This window comes from Emys orbicularis, chromosome 3 (assembly GCF_028017835.1).
Source record: "Emys orbicularis isolate rEmyOrb1 chromosome 3, rEmyOrb1.hap1, whole genome shotgun sequence".
NCBI classification, from domain to species: domain Eukaryota; kingdom Metazoa; phylum Chordata; order Testudines; family Emydidae; genus Emys; species Emys orbicularis.
In genome coordinates this window covers 195,777,619-195,802,864 of record NC_088685.1, presented here as the reverse complement: position 1 = coordinate 195,802,864, position 25,246 = coordinate 195,777,619, and the positions used below count along the sequence as shown (strand labels likewise).

Below are 25,246 nucleotides of genomic sequence, written 5' to 3'. Positions count from 1 at the left end.
GTATTCCATAATAGGTGTGCCTGCTCGCCACGTGCACCGGTGCCGGAAGTTTTCCCCCTAGCAGTACCCGTAGGGGAGTGCCCCAGCAACCCCTGGAGCAATATAAGGGGCGCTGCGCACTCCCCCCACCCTCAGTTCCTCCTTGCCACCAGTGAAGGTGCTTCGGAACTGCTCTGCTCCAGCTTTGCTGTAGCTCGTCCCCAAAACTGCTTGTTCGTTCAGTGTATGGTACCTGTAGTTAGTTAGTTTAGTTTAGCTAGAGCACCCGGACTGGGGCATGCCCCGTGCCCCAGGTTTAAGTCGTGCGACACTTGTATGCGTTTTATGCCACTGAGTGATCCACACGCGGACTGTCTGCCCTGTTTGGGGGAACCCATCTCAGCGATCGCTGCAAGATTTGCAAGTCGTTTAAGTCTCGGACCAAGAGAGAAAGGGACATTAGGCTCTGGGCTATTCTGATGGAGTCGGCGCTGACCCCGGCTCTGGCGCGTCCCTCTGAGTCAGCACCGGGAACTGAGGTGTCGGTGCGCGGCGACCCTTCGGCACCATCAACTAGTCCGCACCGCTCCCCGTCCACAGGGAACGCCAAGAAGGCTAGAAAGAGGCTTTCTTCGCCGCGGCACCGGAGTAAACCTGGGACAGAGGCTAGACCCATGTCGGGCAGTCCTTGATCCCCACTGGCCATTAGGCCTCCGACTCAAGTCGAGCTGAGAAGCCCAGCCCATTCGGAGCAGGCCTGCCCAGATGCCCTCCACGCCGGAGGCCCTGGAGGCGGCCTGGGATGTTATGTCTATGCTGGTACCCGGGGCACCGCTGATGTTGGCCCCGCGATCCAGAGGCAAGCCGCCGCTGTGATCTCTGCAGTCGCCCCCAGCTCAGTACTAGTCTCGGTCGAGGGAACGTTCCCGACGCCGTTCGCCGCCCAGCGACTGTTCAGGGCAAAGTCCACGTGGATCGCCCTCAGTGCCCACCAAGCTGTCTGGTTGGGTTCCATCTGACCGAGACTCTCGGCACCACTCTGCCCCGAGGAGCGAACACCGATGGGACCGAGGCAGATGTCGCCAATGGTCCTCGTCTCAGAGGGGTTATTGTAGCCGGTCACGGCATGGACGTCAATGTCGTTCCCGTTCGGTGTCCCGCTCCAGGACCCTGCCATGGCACTGCCTCAGCAGCCCCGGGCATCAATCGCCGGCGTCTCACCGTCGTGGGTCTGCTTGCTGGAGCCGATCGCAGAGCAGCTGTTACCGACGGTACCAGTCCGCCACGTTGGGATCGCGGTCCCGTGGTCGGCACCATTTCCGGTGCCGCTGCTCTTCCCGGTCCGGGGACAGCGGCAGGTCGTATGTCAGCCCGGCCTCCCTTTGTAGTCGTCCATCGATGGGCCAGGCCAGCTAGGCCTAACAGCTGGCCCCGCTGGTGCCACAGAGCCTCAGAAGGACCATCGGCCTCCCTCTCCGGACCTCCGAAGAAGGAGTCGGTGGGACGTACATCCTCGGCACCGTGCCTGGAGACCGCTCAGGTGGTGGACCCTCCGGTGCCGGTGGCCACCCAAAGAACCGCGCCGGCCTCCTCGCCCTCCCCGGATGAGGCAATTACAGCCCCATCTCCCTCCGTTCCGCAGGAGGACTTTAGGGCCCACCAAGAGCTCTTAAAAAGAGTGGCATCAAGCCTCCACCTCCAAGCAGAGGAGATGGAGGAGCCCTCAGACTCGCTGTTTAATGTGCTGTCCTCCTCAGCACCAGGCAGGGTGGCCTTGCCTCTCCATGAAGGGATGGCAAAAATTTCAAATGCCCTGTGGCAAACCCCAGCCTCACTGGCCCCCATCTCTAAGAGAGCGGAATGCAAGTATTTTGTACCCACCAAGGGGCATGAATACTTATACACCCATCCTGCTTCTAACTTCCTAGTGGTCGAGTTGGTCAACCACAGGGAGCAGCAGGGCCAGCCCGCCCCTAGCCCGAAAAATAAAGATTCGCGGAGGCTGGACTCTTTTGGAAGGAAAATTTATTCGTCCTTGAGCTTCCAGTTATGGGTGGCGAACCACCAGGCTCTCCTGGGCCGATATGAGTTCAGTCTGTGGGGCTCCCTGCCCAAATTTGAGGACTCCCTCCAGGAGCGCGATAGGAAGGCGTTCAAAGCGCTGGTGGAGGAGGGTACAGCGGCTGCCAGGGCAACCCTGCAGGCAGCTTCGGATGCAGCGGACACGGCCGCGCGGTCCATGGCCTCAGCGGTATCCATGAGAAGGGCATTGTGGCTCCTGCTCTCTGGACTGTCCAGTGAGGCGCAGACCTCCCTGCAGGTCCTCCGTTTGACGGCAAAGCTCTGTTTTCGGAACAAACGGATACAAAGCTGCATGGCCTGAAAGACTCCCGCACGACTCTCCAGACTCTGGGTCTCTATGTTCCGACTCCAGCTAAACCTAAGTTCAAGCCGCAGCAGACTCCCGCTCAGGCCACCCACCCAAAATATGAGACTGCTTATAAGAAGTCGTGGGACTATAAGAGGCACCCTCAGAGGCAGTCTTGCCCTGCCCCCCAGCCTGGGTCCTCCAAGGGCAAGCAGGTGGGGAAAAGGCAGTTTTGACGGGACGCCCGGGGTCGCCCTGCCAGTTCTCCTCAGGGATCCCTTCTCCAATCGGTTGTGTACTTTCCTCCCAGAGTGGTCGTGGCTGACCTCAGACCGATGGGTCCTCAACACTATCTCCCGGGGCTATACCCTCCAGTTTACTTGCTCACCACCCAACCACCCCCCGCCCCCATCCCTCCTGGGGGACCCCTAGCACGAGGCCCTGCTCAAGCAGGAGGTGGGGCGGCTCCTGGGCCTAGGAGTGGTGGAAATGGTACCCGGGGAGTTCAAAGGCCAGGGGTACTATTCCCGCTATTTCCTTATCCTGAAGGCCAAAGGGGGGCTCAGGCCCATCTTGGACCTGCGAGGCCTAAATCAGTACATCGACAAGGTTTCCGGTGACAACAACCAGAGCGTGCTTCCAGCTCTTGGGTTATATGTCAGCGTGCACATATGTGGTACGTCACGCCAGACTCAGGATAAGGCCCCTCCAGCTCTAGTTGGCCTCAGAGTTCTCCCAGGCCAGGGACAGGATGGACAAAGTCCTCACGGTACCCGAGCCAGTGATCACCTCCCTACGGTGGTGGTCCTCCCTGAGAAACATGCTCCAAGGGGCAGGGCCCCGTCGCTGGAGCTGGTGTCTGACGCGTCAGACCTGGGATAGGGGGCCCATGCGGGCAACGTTCAGACCCAAGGTCTGTGGTCGACTCAGGATCTGACCCTCCACATAAACGTCAAGGAGCTCAGGGCAGTACGACTGGCATGCACGGCCTTCCACTCGCACCTGGAAGGCTGGGTGGTCAGGGTCCTCACGGACAACACGGCCTCGATGTTCTACATCAACAGGCAAGACGGGGCCCGATCCTCTGCCGCGAAGCCCTCAGGCTGTGGGACTCTTCTGTATAGCCCATGACATCTACCTACAGGCCTTCCATCTGCCGGGTGCCCGGAACGCGCGGGCGGGTCACTTGAGCAGGGACTTCTCCTCTCAGCACGAGTGGTCTCTTCACCCAGTAGTGGTGCACAGACTTTTCCAAGTGTGGGGAACTCCCCAGGTGGACCTGTTCGTGTCCTGTCCAGACCTGCTCTCCCAGGACCAGGGCCGCCTCCTCCACCCCAACCTAGCGGCACTCCACCTCACGGCATGGCTGCTCCATGGTTAGGCAGGGAGGAAAGGACGTGCTTGGAAGGGGTTCAGCGCAACCTCCTAGAAAGCAGGTGGCCCTCCACGCGCCGAGCCTACTTGGCAAAGTGGTCTCGGTTTTCCAGATGGGCGGACGAGCGGGGCCTTTCCCCGGTGGCCACCTGGATCCAGCTTATCCTAGACTACTTCCTTCACCTTAGAGCCCAGGGCCTAGCGCCCTCATCAGTCAAGGTGCACCTGACAGCCATATCGGCCTTCCATCCGCCGGTGCAGGGCCACACGGTATTCTCCTATGCTATGACTGGCCGATTCCTTAAGGGTTTGGATCATCTCTTCCCGTATGTTAGGCCCCCAGTCCCGCAGTGGGACCTAAACTTGGTATTGGCCCGTCTTACGCTAGCCACGTGCTCCTGCGTGAAAGGTGATCTTCCTGGTTGCGATCATGTCGGCTAGGCGGGTCTTGGAGCTCAGAGCCCAGAGCCCTGACCTCCGAGCCCCCGTACACGGTGTTTCATAAGGATAAGGTCCAGCTCTGCCCACACCCCTCGTTCCTCCCGAAGGTGGTCTCTACCCATCACATGGGTCAGGACATTTTTCTGCCAGTCCTCTGCCCCAAACCCCATGCATCCAGTGAGGAGCGCCGCCTCCACACGCTGGATGTGAGACAGGCTCTGGCTTTCTACCTGGAGCAGACTAATCCAGGATATTAACAGTTTCTCTTGGTAGTGGTCTTGGCACAGGTACTGAAGCTAAAAACGTATCTAAGGAAAATGCACAGGCAATGTATATACACCTCTACCCTGATATAATGGGCTGTCCTCGGGAGCCAAAAAATCTTACCGTGTTATAGGTGAAACCGCGTTATATTGAACTTGCTTTGATCCGCCGGAGTGCGCAGCCCCGCCCCCTCGGAGCACTGCTTTACTGTGTTATATCCGCATTCGTGTTATATCAGGTCGCGTTATATCTAGGTAGAGGTGTATTTGCCTGTCCCTTTGGGTGGGGCGTGAGAAGAAGGAGAAGGTGCCATAAGCAGATAACTGAGTTAGTAAATCAGGCTGCTTGTGGCTAGACAGTATTCACGAAGAGCACAGCTGCTGAGGATGGAAGGGAGAGGATTCGGTTCATTTTAAGTTTCTAAGACCAAACATTTTTGAGATTAGAATGTATTTAAAAAGCATTAGAAGAAATTTTCTAAACATGATTAACGCCTACTTTTTGCTGATACCCGTATCTCTGTTGCTTGTCTAAAACAAATGTATCTGCTGGACACAGGTCACATTTGCAAACAACACTATAACATTCCTGTACAATAATCATTGTCTGACTTGATAACTGAGAAAATTTGACATGGATGTCAGAGATATGAAATCCCATTATGCTTTTTTACAAAATTCCTCTTCTGACTAAAACTATGCTTTAAGAAATTTATTTTCACCCTCATAACACTGACAAGCATTTCGGTGGTAGGTGCCATTTATAATTTGAGTGATTATATTGTGATGTATAATTGTCATCCATGGTATACTTACCATAGCTGATATTGTGTTAGAGCCTTGAGTCTTTACAGTAAGAATGGAATATATAAACATAGATTTGTTGAACTTCTATTTGGACTGGTTCAAGATTATTTTGTCTAATGCTAGTTTAACATACTAAATTGAACTATGTTTTCAGTTCGGATGACATGGATGGTCCTGTGGAAGATATTGGTAGCCGCTCATGTGTAACTCGCTTCGTGAAGACGCTCTTGTCAATTATGGAGCATGGTGTTAAACCTCACAGTAAACATCTCACAGAATACTTTGCATTTCTTTATGAATTTGCCAAAATGGGAGAAGAAGAGGTGAATATAGCTTTTGTAGTTTTAGAAATTGTGTTTGTGTATATAAATGTATGTGTATTACTCAGATAACTCAATATTTACATTTTCAGAGTCAGTTCTTGCTTTCATTGCAAGCCATATCAACAATGGTCCATTTCTACATGGGAACTAAAGGACCTGAAAACGTAAGTTTAAAGTAACTTTTTTGTAAAAAAATAATTAAAATATGAAAATCTAAGTAATCCTCGTTGCTTTGTTTTTTAATTTACCAGCTGATAAATAATATCAAAACTGTTCAGTAAATTGTTTCACTTTAAAAGAAAAATAAATGTAATATGGTCATCTCAAATGAATGCAGTGTTTCTGAAAAATGCTGGATTGATTATGCTGTATACTGACGTTTTTTGTTTAGTACAGAATTAGCAGCAGACATTCAGGTTCCTCATACTTTCCTATCAGTGTGCCTCAAATCTGGTTTAGAGTGACCTCTTCTAGGCCTGAGAGGATAGGTCAGTTTCCATACCCATTTAGTCCTTGGCTTTTCTGCTGAGACTGGCAGTAATATTGCCCTTTGTGACAACAGTTTGTATTATGTAGACTGCTATCAGCTAAGATGTGAACTGAGACTACCAACTCACTTCATGTACACTTTAAACTTGCTTGCAATTTCTTAGCAATTAATTAAATTATCATAAAGGGATAAATAGGATGATCTTAACCCAGCTTTTGCATTTGTGTTGTGTATTTTTTACATGCAAATATTTGAACATGCAAAGCAGATCATTAGATGTCTGTTTGATTTGATTTGTGCAAGCAAATTAGGGTGTTTGGAATGCTCAAAACTGAGAAAAAAATTAAAACATTTAGCAGTCTCTTTGAAACTCTGGTATATAATGTCATTATTGAGTTTATGGATCTTCCCCTCCACCCCCACCCCCCCTATTTATCCAGCCGCAAGTTGAAGTGCTATCTGAAGAGGAAGGAGAGGAGGAGGAGGAGGAGGAAGACATTCTTTCATTAGCAGAAGAAAAATACAGGCCTGCTGCACTTGAAAAGATGATTGCCCTCATTGCTCTTCTGGTTGAACAGTCTCGCTCAGAAAGGCAAGAACTTTCCAAGGGACAGATTCTGATTTTGATTGTACTGTATAAATCTGGAATTACTCTGGTTTTACACTAGTGTAACTTGAGATCGTACTCTGGCACAGTGTCTTTAGGCATTTTAAAGTATAATATTGAGTTCTTTGCTGACCAAATGACTGAAGTTCCGAGTAAGACCATTGAACAATCATTTTATAGGCCTAATTTTTAATTATTTAGCATGCTAAAATTATAGTAGCAGTTTTAATTTAATTAATCTATTTTCTCTTAGGTGTAACATTAAAACTTATAGTAGAGAGGATCTTGGGCTGACATACTCAGTTCCCTGGTTGCTAGTACATAAATCCAGTTTAATGGTTTCTATGCTAAAGTGATAAATATTTTGTTGTGTTTTAGGCACTTGACTTTGTCACAAAACGACATGGCAGCATTAACAGGAGGGAAGGTAATACTTCTAAATGTGAAAATATAATCAACTATCTTGAAAAAAATATTCATTAAAAGTTGTCAGATATTAATAATACCTTGGTACTTGTTACAGGGTTTTCCTTTCTTGTTTCAACATATCCGTGATGGCATCAATATCAGGCAAACCTGCAATCTCATTTTCAGCCTGTGTCGGTACAATAATCGACTTGCCGAACACGTAAGTACCAGCCACTGCTGTTGCTATTTGTTGAGAGGGTTTAACTGGACAGTGTACTGGGGTGATTTAGTGTTACAAACTGAACAAACATGAATCTAAAAGTGAGTTTTGTTTGTGTTTTGTTTTTAAGATTGTGTCCATGCTTTTCACATCTATAGCAAAGTTGACTCCTGAGGTATGTAAAGAAACTGCCTATCTACTAAATGATTTGTCTTAATCTTTTTCTGTTTTAAATTACTAAATTAATCTTTTGACAGCCAAAGAATTCTGCATGGAAAATGATCCATTAAAACTTACATGAGAGGAAATAAAATCTTACTGCATTTTATACCAGTTTTTCTAAAATAGATTACCTAATTCCAGATAATCACTTTGCTCAAAACCAAATAGCACTTTTCAGATTCTTCACATAAAGAGTTAAGAGAAATTATCTGATAAATAGAAATGTCTGTGGACTAAGATAAGTGGAGAGAACAGATTATCCTGTGATTGTGCAAGTCTTTGGGCAAAGTTCTGCAGTTAGATGCACACAAATGTTAGGTGAAATAAATCTCTGCTCTAAAAAACAAGCATATTGAGAGCTCTGTGTGCATTCCACATGGTAAAGATGTGCAAAATGGGAAGCGTATGCCCAGAAAAGGCCATCTTCATTTGCTACTGTCAGAAAAAAGTAAAGAGAAAAATAGGGGCATGGCAAAGGAAGGAGACCTGATCATGCTTGGAAAAGAAGCACATGCTTGAAGCACATGCTTAAACCAATCTCATGACAACTTTGCTTTGTGTGTTAGAAGAGGCAATATCAGATGGTGACAAATCCACTTCCCTACACGTAGGCTGACATCCACTAAATTTTAATGCTTTTTTCCCTTCACCCCAGTAGCATTTTGTCACTGATGAAGAGTAAATTGTAAAAAAAAACCTAAAACCCAGTATTTAGTTTAGTCTTAGCAAACTTTAAAAAAATATGTAAAATTAGAGCCAATATGATAGGTTACAAATGGTTGGGTAGTTTCAAAGGTAACTCTAAGCTAGTAATCAGTTTGAACCCTGAATGACCAAATGATTGATTGGTTTTGGGTAAAATTTTCAAGGTTTCGGGTTCCTGAGACAGACATATTTGAAAATGTTACCCTTCAGGCAAATAAATTAAGATGATAATTTTACAGTGAGAGTGATACCATCTATATAATAATGTGCTATATTTGTCTGTCCTCCAACACTATGCAAGTGTACCACTGCCCTCTACTGAGAGGAATGTCCAAGCTGTCAAGTGTGTGAGATCACGGTATCCACTCCTGGCGAATACTGCTACAGTACTGAGATCCCTAGTGCAGGGGTAGTCAATTATTTTTTGTCAAAGTCCAAATTTCTTGGCCAAGGTGTATAGTCAAGGTCCAAACGCCAGAGAAAATAATTAAAATATAACAACAATAATGATAATAAGTAAATAAAAAGATTTCAGGGTCCGTTCAAAAGCATTTGGGGGTCTGGATTTGGCCTGCGGTCTACCTATTGATTACCCTTGCCCTAGTATGATCATTACTTGTTGCATTTTATTTATTGCAGCATACAAAGGATATAAGCCTTAGTCCTACTATATATGTATGAATGTTTCACAGGTTACAGCTAGACATAGGTCAAAGATTATTAAAATTGTTCTGATATCTGGTCTGTTTTCAAAGTTTTTTTATGCAAGTATTTGGTTTAACATAAGAAATATTTACAGAAGTATATATTTACAGAAGTGTATCACTTGACTAAAAGTGATCAAAATGTATATATGTATCTTTTTGCATTACAGGCAGCCAATCCTTTTTTCAAATTGCTGACCATGCTAATGGAGTTTGCTGGCGGTCCTCCAGGAATGCCACCCTTTGCTTCTTACATCCTGCAGAGGATATGGGAGGTACAGTATGTAGAACAAATCATATTGGATTCTTTTTGTCCTTGATCACTTTTTTCTGCTAAAATACTGACAGTGTTTTAAAGGGAGTGTTCATTGTTATCCTTCCTTTTCCACCGTGTCAGTTTGAAGTTATAATTTAGTAATCACTTCTCATTCAAAGAAACAGTGATAAGCTGATAGCCCATAACACTGAAATAATTTGTCTGTTTTTATAATGCCCATAGTGTGTTAGGCATTTTATAAACAAATAAGGAGACTCTGTCACCCTGTCACTTCAAGATAATAGGCCTTGTGGGAGAAGTACATTTTAAGATGTTGAAGGGGAAGAGGGTGCAGGCATTGAGAGCCTTTCTCTTCAACATAAACTGTGCCTTCAGCTCTAGACGTAATCAGTTCAATCCCTGGTATTGGTCATCATGGCAGCTGTCACACTGGCAGATGTCCCACTTTGAAATCTTTGAAGGATGAGAGGTGATATGCGTCATCTTGGCAAAAAGTACAAAAAGAAAATATTTTTATAAATGGGATTACTCTCAAGGTTGGTTAAGTAGCAGCCTTGAAAGTACCCCCCTAAATTTGTAAACATTTTAAAACAATACTGTAAGATGTAAATAGAGTTTATTTGCTGGATCTAATAATAGTGGATGGGATTTTCAAAAGTGCATAAGTGATTTAGGAACACAAAACCCATTGACTGTGATTTCATTGACCCATTATCTTACTAATTCTTAGTTGGTTTTGATACAATAAATACTATAAAATATACTGTATTTTATTTGCTGCTGTTTTCCTCTTTTCTTCTAGGTGATTGAATACAATCCATCTCAGTGCTTGGATTGGCTGGCAGTGCAGACACCTCGAAATAAACTAGCCCACAGTTGGGTGCTGCAAAATATGGAGAACTGGGTTGAACGTTTTCTTTTGGCACACAATTATCCTAGAGTGAGAACTTGTAAGTTTTATATAAGTTAAAGACATTGGCTCTTCAGGTTATAAGTTGTTATTAGGGCCCTACCAAATTCACGGCATGAAAAACGTTTCATGGGCTGTGAAATCTGGTCTTTTGTGTGCTTTTACCCTATACTACATAGATTTCACAGGGGAGACCACTGTTTCTCAAATTGGGATTCCTGCCTCAAAAGGGAGTTGCAGGGGGGAAAGGGGGGAGCACAAGGTTATTTTAGGAGGGTCATGGTATTGCGCCACCCTTACTTCTGCACTGACTTCAGAGCTGGGTAGCTGGAGAGCGGTGGCTGTTGGCCAAACCATGCCACCATTATTTCTGCGCTGCTGCCTTCAGAGCTGGGTGGCCGGACAGAGGTAGCTGCTGACTGAGGGCCCAGCTCTGCAGGCAGCAGCACAGACGTAAGGGTGGCAATACTATACCATGCCATCTTTACTTCTGCGCTGCTGCTGGTGGAGGCTCTGCCTTCCAAACTGGGCTCCTGGCCAAGAGCCGCCACTCTCCAGCTGCTCAGCTTGGAAGGCAGTGCTGCCGCCAGCAGCAGTGCAGAAGTAAGGGTAGCAGTACCACAACCCCCCTATAATAACCTTGCAACCCCCTCAAAACTCCTTTTTGGGTCAGGAGCCCTACAATTACAACACTGTGAAATTTCAGATTTAAATAGCTGAAATCATGAAAGTTATTATTTTTAAAATCCTATGATCATGAAATTGACCAAAATGGACCATGAATTTGGTAGGGCCCTACTTATTATATATAATGTTTTCTTGCTACAAGTGAAAATGGAATTTTCTTGCTATTGTGCCTATTTGTTATCCACAGATTACTCACCTTGAGATAATTACCTTCAGTAAAACTAACTTTAACTTGGTTGATACCTACTGTATCTCATCAATAAATGTTATCTTTACTTGATGAAAAACATAATTTGATTTATTAACCTGAATGATGATACATTTACATTTTCTGTGTCTGACATAGTTAAATTAATATGGTCCAAATATCACATGGGAGAGGCTTCAGGGGAAGGGGTAGTCCAGGAGTTTACCCTTAGAATTTTCACCAAATAGTTGCATTCTGGGTAGGAGTGGGATTTGCTATCCCTTTTACTCCCCAACTTTGTAAAGTGCTTTTTGATCCACTAGTGAAAAGTACTATAAATGGAATACTCATATAAATATTAATCTGTATGTCCTGTTCAAAGATTTGACAGATTTGTTTTTTGTTTTATTTTGAAGCTGCAGCCTACCTTTTGGTGTCACTTATTCCAAGCAATTCATTCCGTCAGATGTTCCGATCAACTCGATCCTTGCATATCCCTACACGTGACCTGCCTCTCAGTCCAGATACTACAGTAGTTCTTCATCAAGTCTACAATGTACTTCTTGGCCTGCTTTCAAGAGCAAAACTGTATGTTGATGCTGCTGTTCACGGCACTACTAAACTGGTGCCCTACTTTAGTTTCATGACTTACTGTTTAATCTCAAAAACTGAGAAACTTATGTTTTCCACTTATTTCATGGACTTGTGGAACCTTTTCCAGCCTAAACTTTCTGAGCCAGCTATAGCCACCAACCACAATAAACAGGCTTTGCTCTCTTTTTGGTATAACGTATGTGTTGACTGCCCAGAGAATGTACGCCTTATTGTACAGAATCCTGTGGTGACAAAGAACATTGCCTTCAATTACATCCTAGCAGACCATGATGATCAGGATGTGGTGCTCTTTAACCGTGGGATGCTGCCTGCCTATTATGGCATTCTGCGGTTATGCTGCGAACAGTCACCTGCATTCACAAGACAGCTGGCTTCTCATCAGAATATCCAGTGGGCCTTTAAGAATCTCACACCACATGCCAGTCAATACCCAGGAGTAAGTACATTCATTCTGAATAGATATTTTGACATTTGTTCTAAATGCCGCCTCAGTTATTGCTTGACTATATATTTTTATAAAAAATACTTTGAACTAGACAAAAGCTCAACTTTACATACCTAAAAGCAAAAATATTAAGTCTTGAGTTCCTGTTATGAATAACCATAAAGCTTATAGGGCGAGCCCCTGAGCACCAGTTCTTCTGCAGCAAAGCAGCTTGGGAATGAAAAGGTGTCTCTAAGGAACCTTTGTGCTTCCCACTGATCCTGGAGCTTCTGTACACTGATCTGGTCATGAGGAACAGTTAAGAGCAACTTTTTTGGTGAGGCCAGGAAGTGGTATGGTGTAAAGCTAACTATACCAAGGAAATCTCTTAAACTAGTTTTCCACCTGCTTTGAGCTGCTGGAGCAGTGCCAGAATTTGGCCCGTTGTGTCCTGTGCAAACAATGGGTAGTTACTTGTTCTGTTATTGTAAAGTCTATGTACCTCTTAGAAATTGTTGCTACATTGACCATTATAATATCTTGCCTTAAGAAAGAATGTTGTCCGCAACTTATTTTCCCCTGTAAAATAATTAGAATAGAATCATAGAATATCAGTGTTGGAAGGGACCTCAGGAGGTCATCTAGTCCAACCCCCTGCTCAAAGCAGGGCCAATCCCCAGACAGATTTTTGCCCCAGATCCCTAAGTGATCCTCTCAAGGATCACAACTCACAACCCTGGGTTTAGCAGGCCAATGCTCAAACCACTGAGCTATCCCTCCCACCCCACCCCACCCCCCACCCCCTTTTTTTTTTTTTTTTTTTTTTACAATGTCTTCTTGCAGGTTAATGTACATAATGATTTAAAAAGTTGTTTATGAGCAACTTAGTTTATTTGGCACCAGTTTATCTGGCACACAGTTACTTTTCAGAGTAGAGCTGTACTGTAAATGGGGATGAAACTGTGTGATCAGTCATATGGAAGGTTTCTGGTTGAAATGAACAGTTTATCCTGGTCCATCTTATTCAGGAGTTCTCAAGCCCTGGCCAGCTGAGGGCTGTGTTAACAAGCAGGTACCCAATGACCACATTTTATTTCCGAAGATGGAATAAAATTCAGCTGCCCTTATCTCTGTTACAGTGATGCTATCTAAGAAATTTCCATTCCCACCATGAGATGGAGCACTGTGGGATCAGTAGATTTCCTAAAAGCATACTAAAGATGAGGGTAACCACAGGTGATTCTTCAATAGTATCCCTGATGGTGCTCCATTTCAAGTGCAAGTGCACCCCATGCATCTTTGGAGATTTTCGATAGCAGTGCCTATTTGGCCTGCATATGCACTATAGACATCCTTGTACCCCATACTGAGGATATATAGAACTGTGCAGGAGAACTTCACTTAGTTCCTTCTCAACAGCCCTACAAGCTGAGATGGAGCATCTAGTGTGCCTGCTTCAAGTTTAGTTTATAGCTTAACCTTACATTTTTAGTGTTAATTTGACATTAGTTTAGTTGACTTAGTTTTATACCTCTTTGGATTTAAGGGGTTCCTTTTTTGTTAATACCCCTTCCCCTCCCACCTGATGGGCAGTCTTGGGGGTTGTTGTTGGCAAGGTATGCCAAGATCCCTGGGATTCAAATGCTGCCTCTCCTGCCAGAAACTCACCCTAGTTAATGACTGAGACACCACATACCTTGCACTTGAAAGATCTGCATTTCTTTTAAAAGTAGATCACAAAAAAGGGAAGATTATGGTGGAGCAAACCCTGCAACTGGCTTCGGATCCAGGCTCAGAAAACCCCCTGTACATCAGCCTCTGAGTACACTTAGTGCTCCATCAACCCCTATATCCCAGTCACCAAGATCTTCACAGGAGAAGAGTATGCAGAGTACTGATGAGGCTCCGAACTAGAAGAGCTAGATCTCCTAACAGAGACTCTTCATCAAAGGGAAGCTGTTCACCTCAGAGACTGACTACTTGGGAGACCTCAGGTCCCTGAGGGAATACTGTTGAGGCTCCAGGCTGCTCCAGTACCAGGAGCTCTTTGAAGACTTTCAGTGCTTTGAAAAAACACAGTGCCAGACATACATTGTTACCAAAACCGACTCGGGTACTGTCTAAGCTTTAGCTTTAGCAGAAACTCCAAGCACTCTGCCTCTTGGAGATCAGCACTACCTACAACTTCTGGGGTACTGGTTCTGTTACTGACACCAAAGAATCATCAACATCCTCAGTACTGTCATCATCTATTTAACATGTACTGCTGAAATAGTCATCATCGACACCATTTTCTAAAATGGGACTGCTGAAGCAGTCAGCTCTTGGTACCAACTCTGGCCATGATAGAGCCTCATATTACCTCTTCTTCCATACATCCAGTGCTACAGGAATTTAGATACTCCAGGGAGTTGTTTGTTTTCATACAAAGTCTCTACTGTTAATGGGTACTGACAACTATCAATACCAAGATCATCTGGGTCACCTGGTCCCTTATCTTTACCCAGTACCTTCTAGTTCTCTAGTACCTACTGCACAGGACAGACAGCCATCTTCACCTTCACTGTCTGCCCTGCCCTGGGACTATGTTGAGAGTGATTCCTCTGACTCCCAGATTTCAGTACAGGGATCTCCTGTCCATCATCAAAGGGACATTTTCCCGACCGCCTTCACTGAGAGGGAAATTCCAAGGGAAAAACAATTTTGTGTCCCTTCTCACTGGCATGGCCAACATCAGGTGCCCCCTCTTTTGCCTTATGGTCCACCTCATTGGCCATACTGGGATCCATGAGCTGCCTATCACTAGCAGTTCTCAAGACCTAAATCCTCTCCAGGAGATCATTGAGAGAGACATTGTCTTGCTCCATCAGTCCTTCCTCAGCAGCCCCAACCTCAGAAGAAGTCTTTCAAGGAGCAAGAGGCTAGAGTGGACAAGGAAGTGACACTGAAGACTTAATATTTCATCATCGTCACAAGATGAGGAGATAATGCCCCTTCCTTCTCTTGCTGACCATTTTAAACAGTTTCAGAAACCTGTTAAATGCATTGCTGACTCATTACAGATTCTGTTAGAGGCGGTCCAGGAGTCACAACAAACTGTTGAACATTTTGCATACAACAGCTGTCAGTCGCCTGACTCTACCAGTGAAGGAAGTCTTACTGGATCCTGCAAAGACCATCTGGCAAACTCATGCCGCCACACCACATGTGTACAAACAGGCTCTTAAATGAATTACATCCCAATGGAAAAATCGGAATTTTTGTTTTCCCACCCTGCAGCAAATTCTTTAGTTGTGGCCGCTGTCAGCTAGCATGGGAGACAAATCACACAAAGTAGATGCCCTATGATAAAAACCAAAAGCAACTTGACCTATTTGGTCTTAAGAGCTATTCTTCAATGACCCTGCAATTTCAGATTGCAAATTACCAAACCCAGATGGCAAAATATAACCACGCCATGAAAAATGCAATAATTTTGTTGAATATCTCCCTGCAGAATATAGTGGCCAGTTCAAGGCCATCATAGCCAAAGTCAGCTCCTAGAAAGAACCCTATTGCAGGCTTCCATAGACACAACTGATGCTGCGGCATATTCCATCTCCACTACAGTCGTCATTTCTAGAGCATCTTGGCTACAGCTGTCTGAGTTTCCTAGGGAAGTCCAAAATACTGTTGAAGACCTTCCTTTTGCCGGACTTACACTCCTCTTTGAGTCCACCAAAGAATCTCTCCATACCTTGAAAGATTCCAGGGCCACTCTTAGGTTCCTCTCCATATATGCATCTGCAAACAAAAGAAAATTTAGCAGAACAAAAATGGCACCGAGAGCTCATCTGGCTCAGTTCTTTGCATACCATTGGCCTTCTGAGCCACCTAAGGAACTGATTCCATCACCCAGACGTACACTTTTTGCAAGCATCAATTTTGATGGTTTGGTCAAGGGTCTAGAATGTCCCCACCTGAGGACTATGCAGCTACACCATTCCTCCAACATCTCTTCCTTTGGAGACCATCTCTCATATTTCTGAACTGCGTGGGGAACAGATTACATCCAACAGATGTGTTTTGAAAGCCATAACATCGGATTACTCCTTTTGTTTGATCTACATTCCCCTACCCACCTCCCTTCCCTGCTCCTTTTCAGGAGCACATCTCACAATCGTTTACTGAGACATTTCCCTTCCAAGCATGGGGGCCATATAAGTGGTCCCAATCCAGCACAGGAGGAAGGGATTCTATTCCAAGTATTTTCTGGTCCCCAAAAAGAATCCGGGATGGAGACCATATTAGATCTCAGACTCCTAAGCACCTTTGTGAGATCACAGAAATTCAGGATGGTGACTCTTGCAGCTATAATTTCAGCATTAGATTCTAGGGGTTAGTTTGCAGCCCTCAACCTTAAGGATGCATATCTTTGCATCGCATTTCACTGGTCTTCCAAGAGATACCTTCATTTTACAGTCAGCCAGGACCATTTCCAGTACCGAGAGCTTCCCTTCAGCCTCTCCTTTGCCTCGAGAGTTTTCTTAAAGATCATGGCAGTACAGTAGTAGCTACTCACCTACATTCACTTGGAATAATTGTCTTCCCCTGCCTCAACAATTGTCTGCTCAAGGGCTGGTTGCACAACCAAGCTCTCTGCAGTACAATGTTCCTGTTCTGCAGTGATACAACTTCAACTCAACATTGAAAAGTCCATTTTGATCCCAGTACAGCAGATAGACTTCATAAGGATGTCTCTGGATGCAGTGACAGCCAGAGCTTACCTTCCCATGGACAGGTTTATGACTCTAACAAACCTCTTTTCCAAGGTCCCAATAAACCCCCAGAGATTAGCAAGAAGTTGTCTTCAATTGCTAGGACATATGGCAGCTTGGCAATGCACCATTCGCTACTTCCAGGGATGGCTCAGAATGGTCTATATTCCAAACAAACACAGTCTAGACAAGCTAATGATTGTCCGTCACCAAGTATTGTACTCACTCTGGTGGAAGACTCCTACAAAGTTTGTGCAAGAGTCCCTTTCACCCAACCACCACTATAACATCAGATGCATGCCTCCTGGAAGCAGGAGTACACCTAAGGACACGTACTGTTCACAGCAAATGGTCTGTCCAGTAGTGTCTTCTACATGTTAACCTACTGGAACTCAGAGCAGTGAGGAATGCATCCGTTGCCTTCCATTATACAAGGGCAAATCTATCAAAGTCATGACACACAACATAGCCTGTGTTCTACATCATTTAGATTTCAGGGCAGGATGAGATGTAGCCAATTATTTTAGTTTATTGTTCATTTATTCTGTGATATTATGATTAACTAACATGTCATGTCATAATCCTGGTATGCTAAATAGAGTTTAAATTGTAGAATTATAGACGTATAAGATAGATCAGTAGTTAGAAGGGATAATTATGGATGAGGTATCTAAGTAAGGATGGCTGAAACTCATGACCTATAGGCTGAGGTCTGTCAGATTTTAGCTTAGCTTTTTTAGGCTTTAGAGTTTAAAAATGCTGACATACATAAGTGACCGAAGAATAACCCAATGCCATAAGATTACAGGAAAAGATGTACCTTGGGGTAACATTGTAAAAAATTAGCTGGAAGATTAAGTTTAGATCACAAAAATGCTCTAAAGGCACATTTCTCTCTAACATGTGCCCTAACCACAGAGTACAGGTTGTGCGTCAATGCTAATGAGAATAAAAGGAACTATACACAACCTATAGGAAACGGGGTACCTCAAGTTTCTTGGGGACACCAGATCAATAAAGAAAAAGAGGGTTGACATTTTCGTGTACATGCGCAGAATGTAGGTATAGGCAAAATTACATTATAAAAAGAGGGTGCCCAGATTGGGAAAATTGAGCTCCCTATGGGAAACTCTAGCAGAAACCATCCCTCTACTGATGATCAATCCATGAGAGACTCATCAGACCCTAAACTATCTAGGAGGATGTGAGTATGACTGTAGGTATAATTTGTGCATGGATATATTTAGGATTTATATATGCTGTGATATTCATAACTGTGCTGGTAACTTTAATAAAACTGATAAAAGATATTAGACCTTGCTCTTGTGGCTGTATATGCTACTTTCCTTGGCCATCATGTGTTCCTATGAACTCTAGATTTGAAACAATGGGCAGAGGTAACTCTTTTGAACTTGAGACTGTAGCTGCCAGAGTAAAATCCACAGTGATGTAATACAACATCACTAAATTAACTTTAAATAAAAATAAAAGGCTATAGTGATCTCCCTCTCTTTGTGCCAAAGCAGTAAAACTGTGGAATTGGTGTATAGCCAACCACATTCTTATCTTGGCCTCCTATCTTCCAGGCATACAAAACACCACAGCAAACAATTTTAGCAGATACTTCTCCCAGGATTATAAATCGGAGCTAGACTCTTAAATTCTCAAATTATCTTCCTGACCTGGGGGTTTCCAGAAGTGGACCTCTCTGTTACCATCAACAGGAAATGTAAGAAATTCTGTTCGAGAGGAGGGTTCAGTCTCTAGGGAATGTCTTCTTGGTTCCATGAATGAAGGACCTTCTGTATGCATATCCTCTTTTATCATTTAACCTCAGAGTGTTGAACAAGATTAAACAAGACAAAGCCTGAGTCATTTTAGTGGTACTGACCTCACCGAGAGAAATCTGGTACCCTTACCTCCTCCATTTCACTCTTATTCAGTTAGCTTCAAAAGTTTGAGATTCCACCACTGGTGCATCTGCAGGCAGTCTTCACCTACTCATTCTTCCCTCTCTTCAGCTCTCAAGTAACTTTTGGAATTAAAAAAAGTCATGGCTTTCCATGAGTTCCATAGTGGTCAACTTGGTGACTATCGGAACCTTTTATTTGTCTGTAGAGGGATTTCCAGTGTTTGCCCATCCCATAACAATAAGGGTTGACGAATCTTTACCACAGGTTACACAGCCCACATCTGTGGGATTTCAATCTGGTCCTTAATTGCTTCAGGAAACCTCCCTTTGGACCACTGGTTACCTGTTCTCTACTTCACCTGTCCATGAAGACAGCCTTCTTATGGCCGTTACTTTTGCTCGCAGTCAGAGAAATAGGGGCTTTCATGGCAGATTCTCCCTTTACAGTAGTTTTCAAGGGAAAAGTTTCATTACAGCTACACCTAAAGTCTCTACCCAAAGTATCATCTGAATTCCATTTTAACAAGGTTATTCATCTTCCAGTTATTTTCCTGAAGCCACAGTAGACTCTGGAAGAAGCTAGTCTGCATACCTTGGATGTCAGAATGGCACTAGCCTTCTATGTGGACAGAACCAAACCATTTAGAAAATCTTCCAGACTCTTTGTTTAATTTGTGGACAGATCCAAAGGATCGACAATCTCCACTCAGAGAGACTCAAGGTGGATGAGGCTTGGTTATGGTTTGGTTATAGTTATAAGGCTGCCAAAGTCCAACCTTCTTATGGTACTTGGCCATTATACAAGATCCCTACCTCAATAGCATTACTGGAAAATATTTCAGTTGCTGACATTTGCAAAGCTGAAACCTGGACCTCTGTACATATATTCTCCAAACATTGGTTCATGCTTCCAGATCAGATACTGTGGTTGACAATGCGGTTCTGTCTCAGTTTTACTACTAATCCGAAGCCCCCTCTCCCTTCTGAAGATACTGATTGGGAGTTACCTGAAGTGGAGTACTCATAGGAGGGACACTACTCGAAGAAGGAGAGGTTACTGACCTTGTGCAGTAACTACAGTTCTTTGAGGTGTGTACCATTCTGGGTTCTCCACTACCCTCCCTCCTTCCCCTCTGCTTTGGAGTTTTATCTCTCAGGACTTCACAGTAGAAAAGGAACTGAAGGTGGTTCACTTGAGCAGCTCTCTATATCCTTAGTACGGGGCATGAGGATGTCTGGAGCATGTACACAGGCCGAACGGGCACTGCTACCAAAAATCTCTAATCAGAGGCACATCGGACTCATGTGTACCTGAAGGGACATACATCTAGGAGAACTCCAGTTACTGCATAAGATGAATAACCTCTCCTTACATCTTGGAGTTCTGTTTATCATACTTGTCTCACAAACACATTTACCACTTCAGATATTTTTGAAAAGGTAACTCTGTGTGCTGGTGCAAATAACATATTAAATTCCATCAAAGCCAAAGCAAATGCTTCCTCCCAGTATTTAGTCCGTCCTTTCCTGTCAGTATTTGCAATGGCAAATCACAACACACATCATAAATCATAGGGTCTCATGTGTAACTGAGTATGAACAAATCCATTGAAAATATTGAGACAAATCAGGGACTCCTATGTGAAAATTGAACAAATGTATCTTACACGGAGGACCTCTGTAGCGGTAGAGAGGAGCCATCCCCAACAAGTACAGAGAACACTATTACTTCCCATGTACTGTACTGCTGGAGGTTTTGTCCAGTGTATCTACATAATTTGAGACTCATTGATCAAGCCCTTTCTCTGGATGGCTTGAAGAGGGTCCTGCTGCATTCAGGAATTTATCCTCTGAAGCCTCTCTGCAACCTGCCCCCAAGGAACCATGGTGGTTCTGCTGTGTTTAGGGCCTTCCAGGCATAGGGGACTTGGGTAGGATTTAGCCCAAATAGTTTTCTGCATCTTGAAAGTGGATTCTGGCAGTGCAGAGTTAAAAATAGCTATATATCATAACTGCCAGATAATTTACTTACTTTGCTACAGAAATTGACCTTCTGTTGCTCTAGAAAAGCCCAAGAACTTTGTGGTCACATGGATAAGGATTTCTCAATGTTATGTATTTGTGCAATTGTAGCAGTAATCTGCATTGATGGTAAGCATCAAGATATCCCAAGATATCTGCTGATATAAAGGGACATCTCAATGTCCTTGCAATATGAGAATATTCTTTTTAAAACACCTTATGCCAATTCAGTTTATTCTGAAAATATGTAATATGGTGAATATCATTAACTGATATCTCTCTCACTCCACAAAGAAAACAATAAGGGGTGAACAGAGACAGCACTCTAGATAGAAAATTGTAGGAATATATACAACTTTTGAAGCTGTATTTATGTTTAAGTACTCTTATTTTTTTAATAAGGTAATATTTAAAGAATATCAATGCTGTGTATTTTTCTGATTTTTCCCCTTCTCTAAAATATATAAAAATGTCTTCTAGATTCTCACATATATGTCACTTCAATGTATTGCTTAATAGAAATAATGCACAGTCATGAAGAGGAGAATATAAGCCATAATTTATTAATTAAGAAAGATTACCTTAACCTAATGTTTATTTTGTTCGTTTTAGGCAGTAGAAGAGCTGTTTAACCTCATGCAGCTGTTTGTAGCTCAGAGGCCAGATATGAGAGAAGAGGAGATAGAAGACATAAAGCAATTTAAGAAAACAACCATAAGCTGTTATCTGCGCTGCTTAGATGGACGGTCTTGTTGGACTACTTTAATAAGGTATTACAGTACTGAAATGTTAGTGAGGCAGCTTAATTCTTTTCAGTAAAAAAAAAATGCACTTTTTAGAATTTGAAATATCATAGATTATTCTTCAGTATAGCTTACTTTATTATATACACTTTTTGAAAAAATCTATGATATTGTCTTTATAAATCTTGATACTGTCTTTACTGGCACATACAGTAAAGTTGTAGTTTGTCTCTGAAATACAGAAATTGTCTCTTTATATATAAAAACCTATTGTGCGTGAAAATAATAATTTAATTTATAAGATCCCACCATGCAAGGAACTAAATACATATAATTATCAGTAATTTAAAAAATAAACATACATTATTGTTATTCAAAACAAAATGTTAGAAAGCCATAACAAAGTGTTGTTATTAAAATATTTTCTTTGACATAAAGCCTAGAAATTCAGTAGTAAAGCTGAAACTTCATTCTGTATCTTAACCCACCCTATTTTGCATAGCTTGGTGAGCATGTACAATGTGACAATTTACCCTCCCTTGCAAAATTGTGAGGCACGAGTAAGGTAGAAATGGTGGCTTTGGTGCAGGGTTTCTGCCTTATCTGAGATTATTTTATACATCACCTCTACAAAGAGTTTAAAGTTCTTAGGCGCATCTTTTTGAAATTTTAGTTCTCTGTTGAATATGTGAAACTAGTGATTTTTTTCCCCATTTTATTTATGGATATGACCATAAAATGGCTGCGTCACATAGGTCACATCACTGGGAGTGTAAACCCAGCAATGGATGGGCTGGAATGTTCTTGTGAGAAGAGAAAATCTCCTTTACTCCCCTGAGGGCATATACGTAGTCATCTATCTTAGCACGGAAGCAGATACGTCGCATAATTGGATGCTCAAACTTAGTAGAAATATTAGTGTGTAATTATTATTTTTCGTAAATATTCTGGTGTCATGCTTTATTTTCCATGGAAAATACCCTGGAAACCATTGTTTGAGTGACAGAAATAGTAGCACTTAGAAGCTGTATGCATAAGCTTGCATAGGAAGGAACATGTGTGTTAATGAGTAGAAGAGGGGGTGTTCAGTATGTGGTGAGAACAAGAACTATTCCCTGAATTCTTTTAAAACTCAGTACTGTTTTTAATGTACAGTTGCACCCTTAATTTGAGTGCTCAGTTAAATGCTCAACTGGCCAGGCAAAATCCTTTATTTTAGTTATATGCTTAAAATGCTCTTTCAGAAATATGTTCTACTCATTTACATTCTCAGATATATGCTTAATTGCACCTTACCCTGCACTTAAAATGCATTTTTTGAAAAGCTTAAACCTTCATCTTTGAATGGATTGTTTTCTTTAGTTTTTTAATACTTTGAAGCCATTACTTGTTAAAACACCTTTGGAGAGAGTGTCCATAAAATACTTTTTGAAGAGATATTCTTGTTTTAAAAAGATGGAAGTTGGTACTACCTCCATCAAAGCAGTTAGTTTTAGAAGTATGTTTGGCACTATGAGGAACACTTCTAAACTAATAAAATGAAAGGACTGAAGGTGATAATTGTATTCATTTCATTTTCTCCTGATCTGTGCTCAGACCTCCAAATATAATTTCACTAATGCTGAATTTAATAATTGTGAGAATTATGAAAAGCTGGTATTTTAGGCATGATTTTTTTCAGTGTTTAAGTCTTTCTTTCTTTTCTAGTGCCTTCAGAATATTATTAGAATCTGATGAAGACAGACTTCTTGTTGTGTTTAATAGAGGCTTAATCCTGATGACTGAGGTAAATATTTCATTGTCACTTAGTTCAAATGAGCATCTTCCTTTCCCATTGACTCATCATCTGAGAGGATGGGGGGGGGTCTCATCACTTCCTCATTGATAAATATGCTTGCTTTAAGTATTTTTTTAATCCAGTATCAGCCATTTTAAAACTACCTAAAAAATGTGGGGAGAGGTGATTCAATCCTAAAATGCTTATAAAACCAGACATCTTCAAGTGTTCATCCTTAGCTAGTTGATCTCAGAAGTTTGAATTTCCCAGTGATGACAATGTTAATAACAAAAGCTATATAAAAACCTAAACAAATCTTTTCTTTTTTTAAAGAAAAGAAATCACAAAATCAAAACTCTGTAATGCTATAATAAAACCCATGTAAATTTTTAAAACTGATATAAAAGTAAACCTACTAAACTGTATTTGCTCTGAAATTTTTGCTGGTTGCTTTTTGTCTCTTAGAAATGTTTAGATGTAAGAAATTTGAGCTAACAAATTTATGAACCAAACTCTTAACTATTCCTATATCAAACTTGTTTTTATGGGGGGGGGGGGGTTGGCACAGGACATTACGAAGATATGTCTAGAAATAAAGCATAATTAGTTTTGTTACTTAACAGCTAGGTTCACCCTCTAGTTGAAGGGTGCTTCATGCAGAAAGGCTAACACTGGACCCAATACAACTCCATTAAAGGCTCTGGAAGCTGGATAAGGCCACAGTGTGGTATAAGCAGTGTCTTGTCTGAGCTGCTCTTCAACTTGTAACTACTGTACTATATTATAGACCATATGCTGCCACTTGTCTGCTAAAGGTGTTTTTATATGTTAAATAAACAGCATTAAGAACCTTCCACGTCAGCAGAATAGATTTCCTCACTGCAAAGGGTTGACAGTGTATCCTGAATCTTTCTCCTGGTATCAATATAGATCATAATTAAGGTTTTGCATTATATTTTGAGGGAGATTAATATATATAGTATTTCCTTATCTGTTGGATGTTTGAAACATAATTGGCATTCAAGCAGAGTAAATATCTTCTCAAATACCTTCTTTGCCAAAATCCTTGCAATAGTGTATATTGCCAGCAATATGAGTAGCCTATACCACTACAATTTCTCTCTAAGTCAAAAATCCCCAGAAGATGCTTTTGTTAGAGCAGTAGTAATAATTCAGCTGACACAGAATTTTATATTGTATGTCTGTAAACAATGCACATAAACTTAACTAGACTATATATGATTATTCTGTAACCATTGTTTTCTTAAATATGTGCACCCAAGTCCCTTTCCCACGCCTCCTTAATAGAACTTTGTTTCTGGACAAATTGGGATTAAAGATTTGTAAAATCTTAAGTGTTTTGGGCTCTACTTGGCTCTTTGGGTTTTAGACTTCAATGTCTCCACCTGCTGCTTATGCAGATTTAAGTAGTTGCCTTGAGCCAGAAGTGTTTAGCTTATGCAACTTACAAACTGCACAGGCTATGCATGCACAGATTGCATTAACCTTGAAGCAAATCTCTTCGTTTTACAGATTTTATAAACTAAGCTGGATGTGTTTGCAAAGCTTTTCTGTTTCCTGAATCAGATGGTTTGCGTGTGCATGCAGAGTTTGCTCTGTTTTTCAATAGCATTTTTAAACTCATTTTCCACGGGCACACAGTGAGAAATTTCTGATTGCTCTAGTATTGGTGAAATTTAGAGTGGGATAAAAATCAGTTTTATAACCAAAAGCAAATCACAGTCTAAATCATGGACAGACTACCATCTCTCCATAATACCAAAACTCTGTACTAGGGCAGGAAATGATATTAGAGCATTACTTAAAATTACTTTCTTTTTGACAATCATTTGTTCATAGTTAACTAACTGTTCATTATTTGGACAACCTACTGTATATAATGAATTCTTCTTTGAGTAACTTTATATCTGGCAGCTTCTATCACAAAACATTTTGATACATCTTTCTGTGGTAGTAAAATAAATGTAAAAATAGTATCTGTAGGATTAAATTAGAAATAATAA

General features: G+C 42.5%; 1 protein-coding gene across 1 annotated transcript in view; it reads left to right on the top strand.

Moving 5' to 3' along the window:
• USP34 (ubiquitin specific peptidase 34) overlaps positions 1 to 25,246 on the top strand; it is a 278,527-nt gene that overhangs the window by 229,882 nt on the left and 23,399 nt on the right. Inside the window, exons 60-70 of the mRNA XM_065400557.1 lie at positions 5,387 to 5,555; positions 5,645 to 5,719; positions 6,486 to 6,637; positions 7,031 to 7,079; positions 7,176 to 7,280; positions 7,411 to 7,455; positions 9,082 to 9,186; positions 9,991 to 10,138; positions 11,389 to 12,023; positions 21,315 to 21,472; positions 23,153 to 23,231. Coding sequence (XP_065256629.1) covers positions 5,387 to 5,555; positions 5,645 to 5,719; positions 6,486 to 6,637; positions 7,031 to 7,079; positions 7,176 to 7,280; positions 7,411 to 7,455; positions 9,082 to 9,186; positions 9,991 to 10,138; positions 11,389 to 12,023; positions 21,315 to 21,472; positions 23,153 to 23,231 — 1,720 coding nt within the window. The remainder of the gene's footprint in view (positions 1 to 5,386; positions 5,556 to 5,644; positions 5,720 to 6,485; positions 6,638 to 7,030; positions 7,080 to 7,175; positions 7,281 to 7,410; positions 7,456 to 9,081; positions 9,187 to 9,990; positions 10,139 to 11,388; positions 12,024 to 21,314; positions 21,473 to 23,152; positions 23,232 to 25,246) is intronic.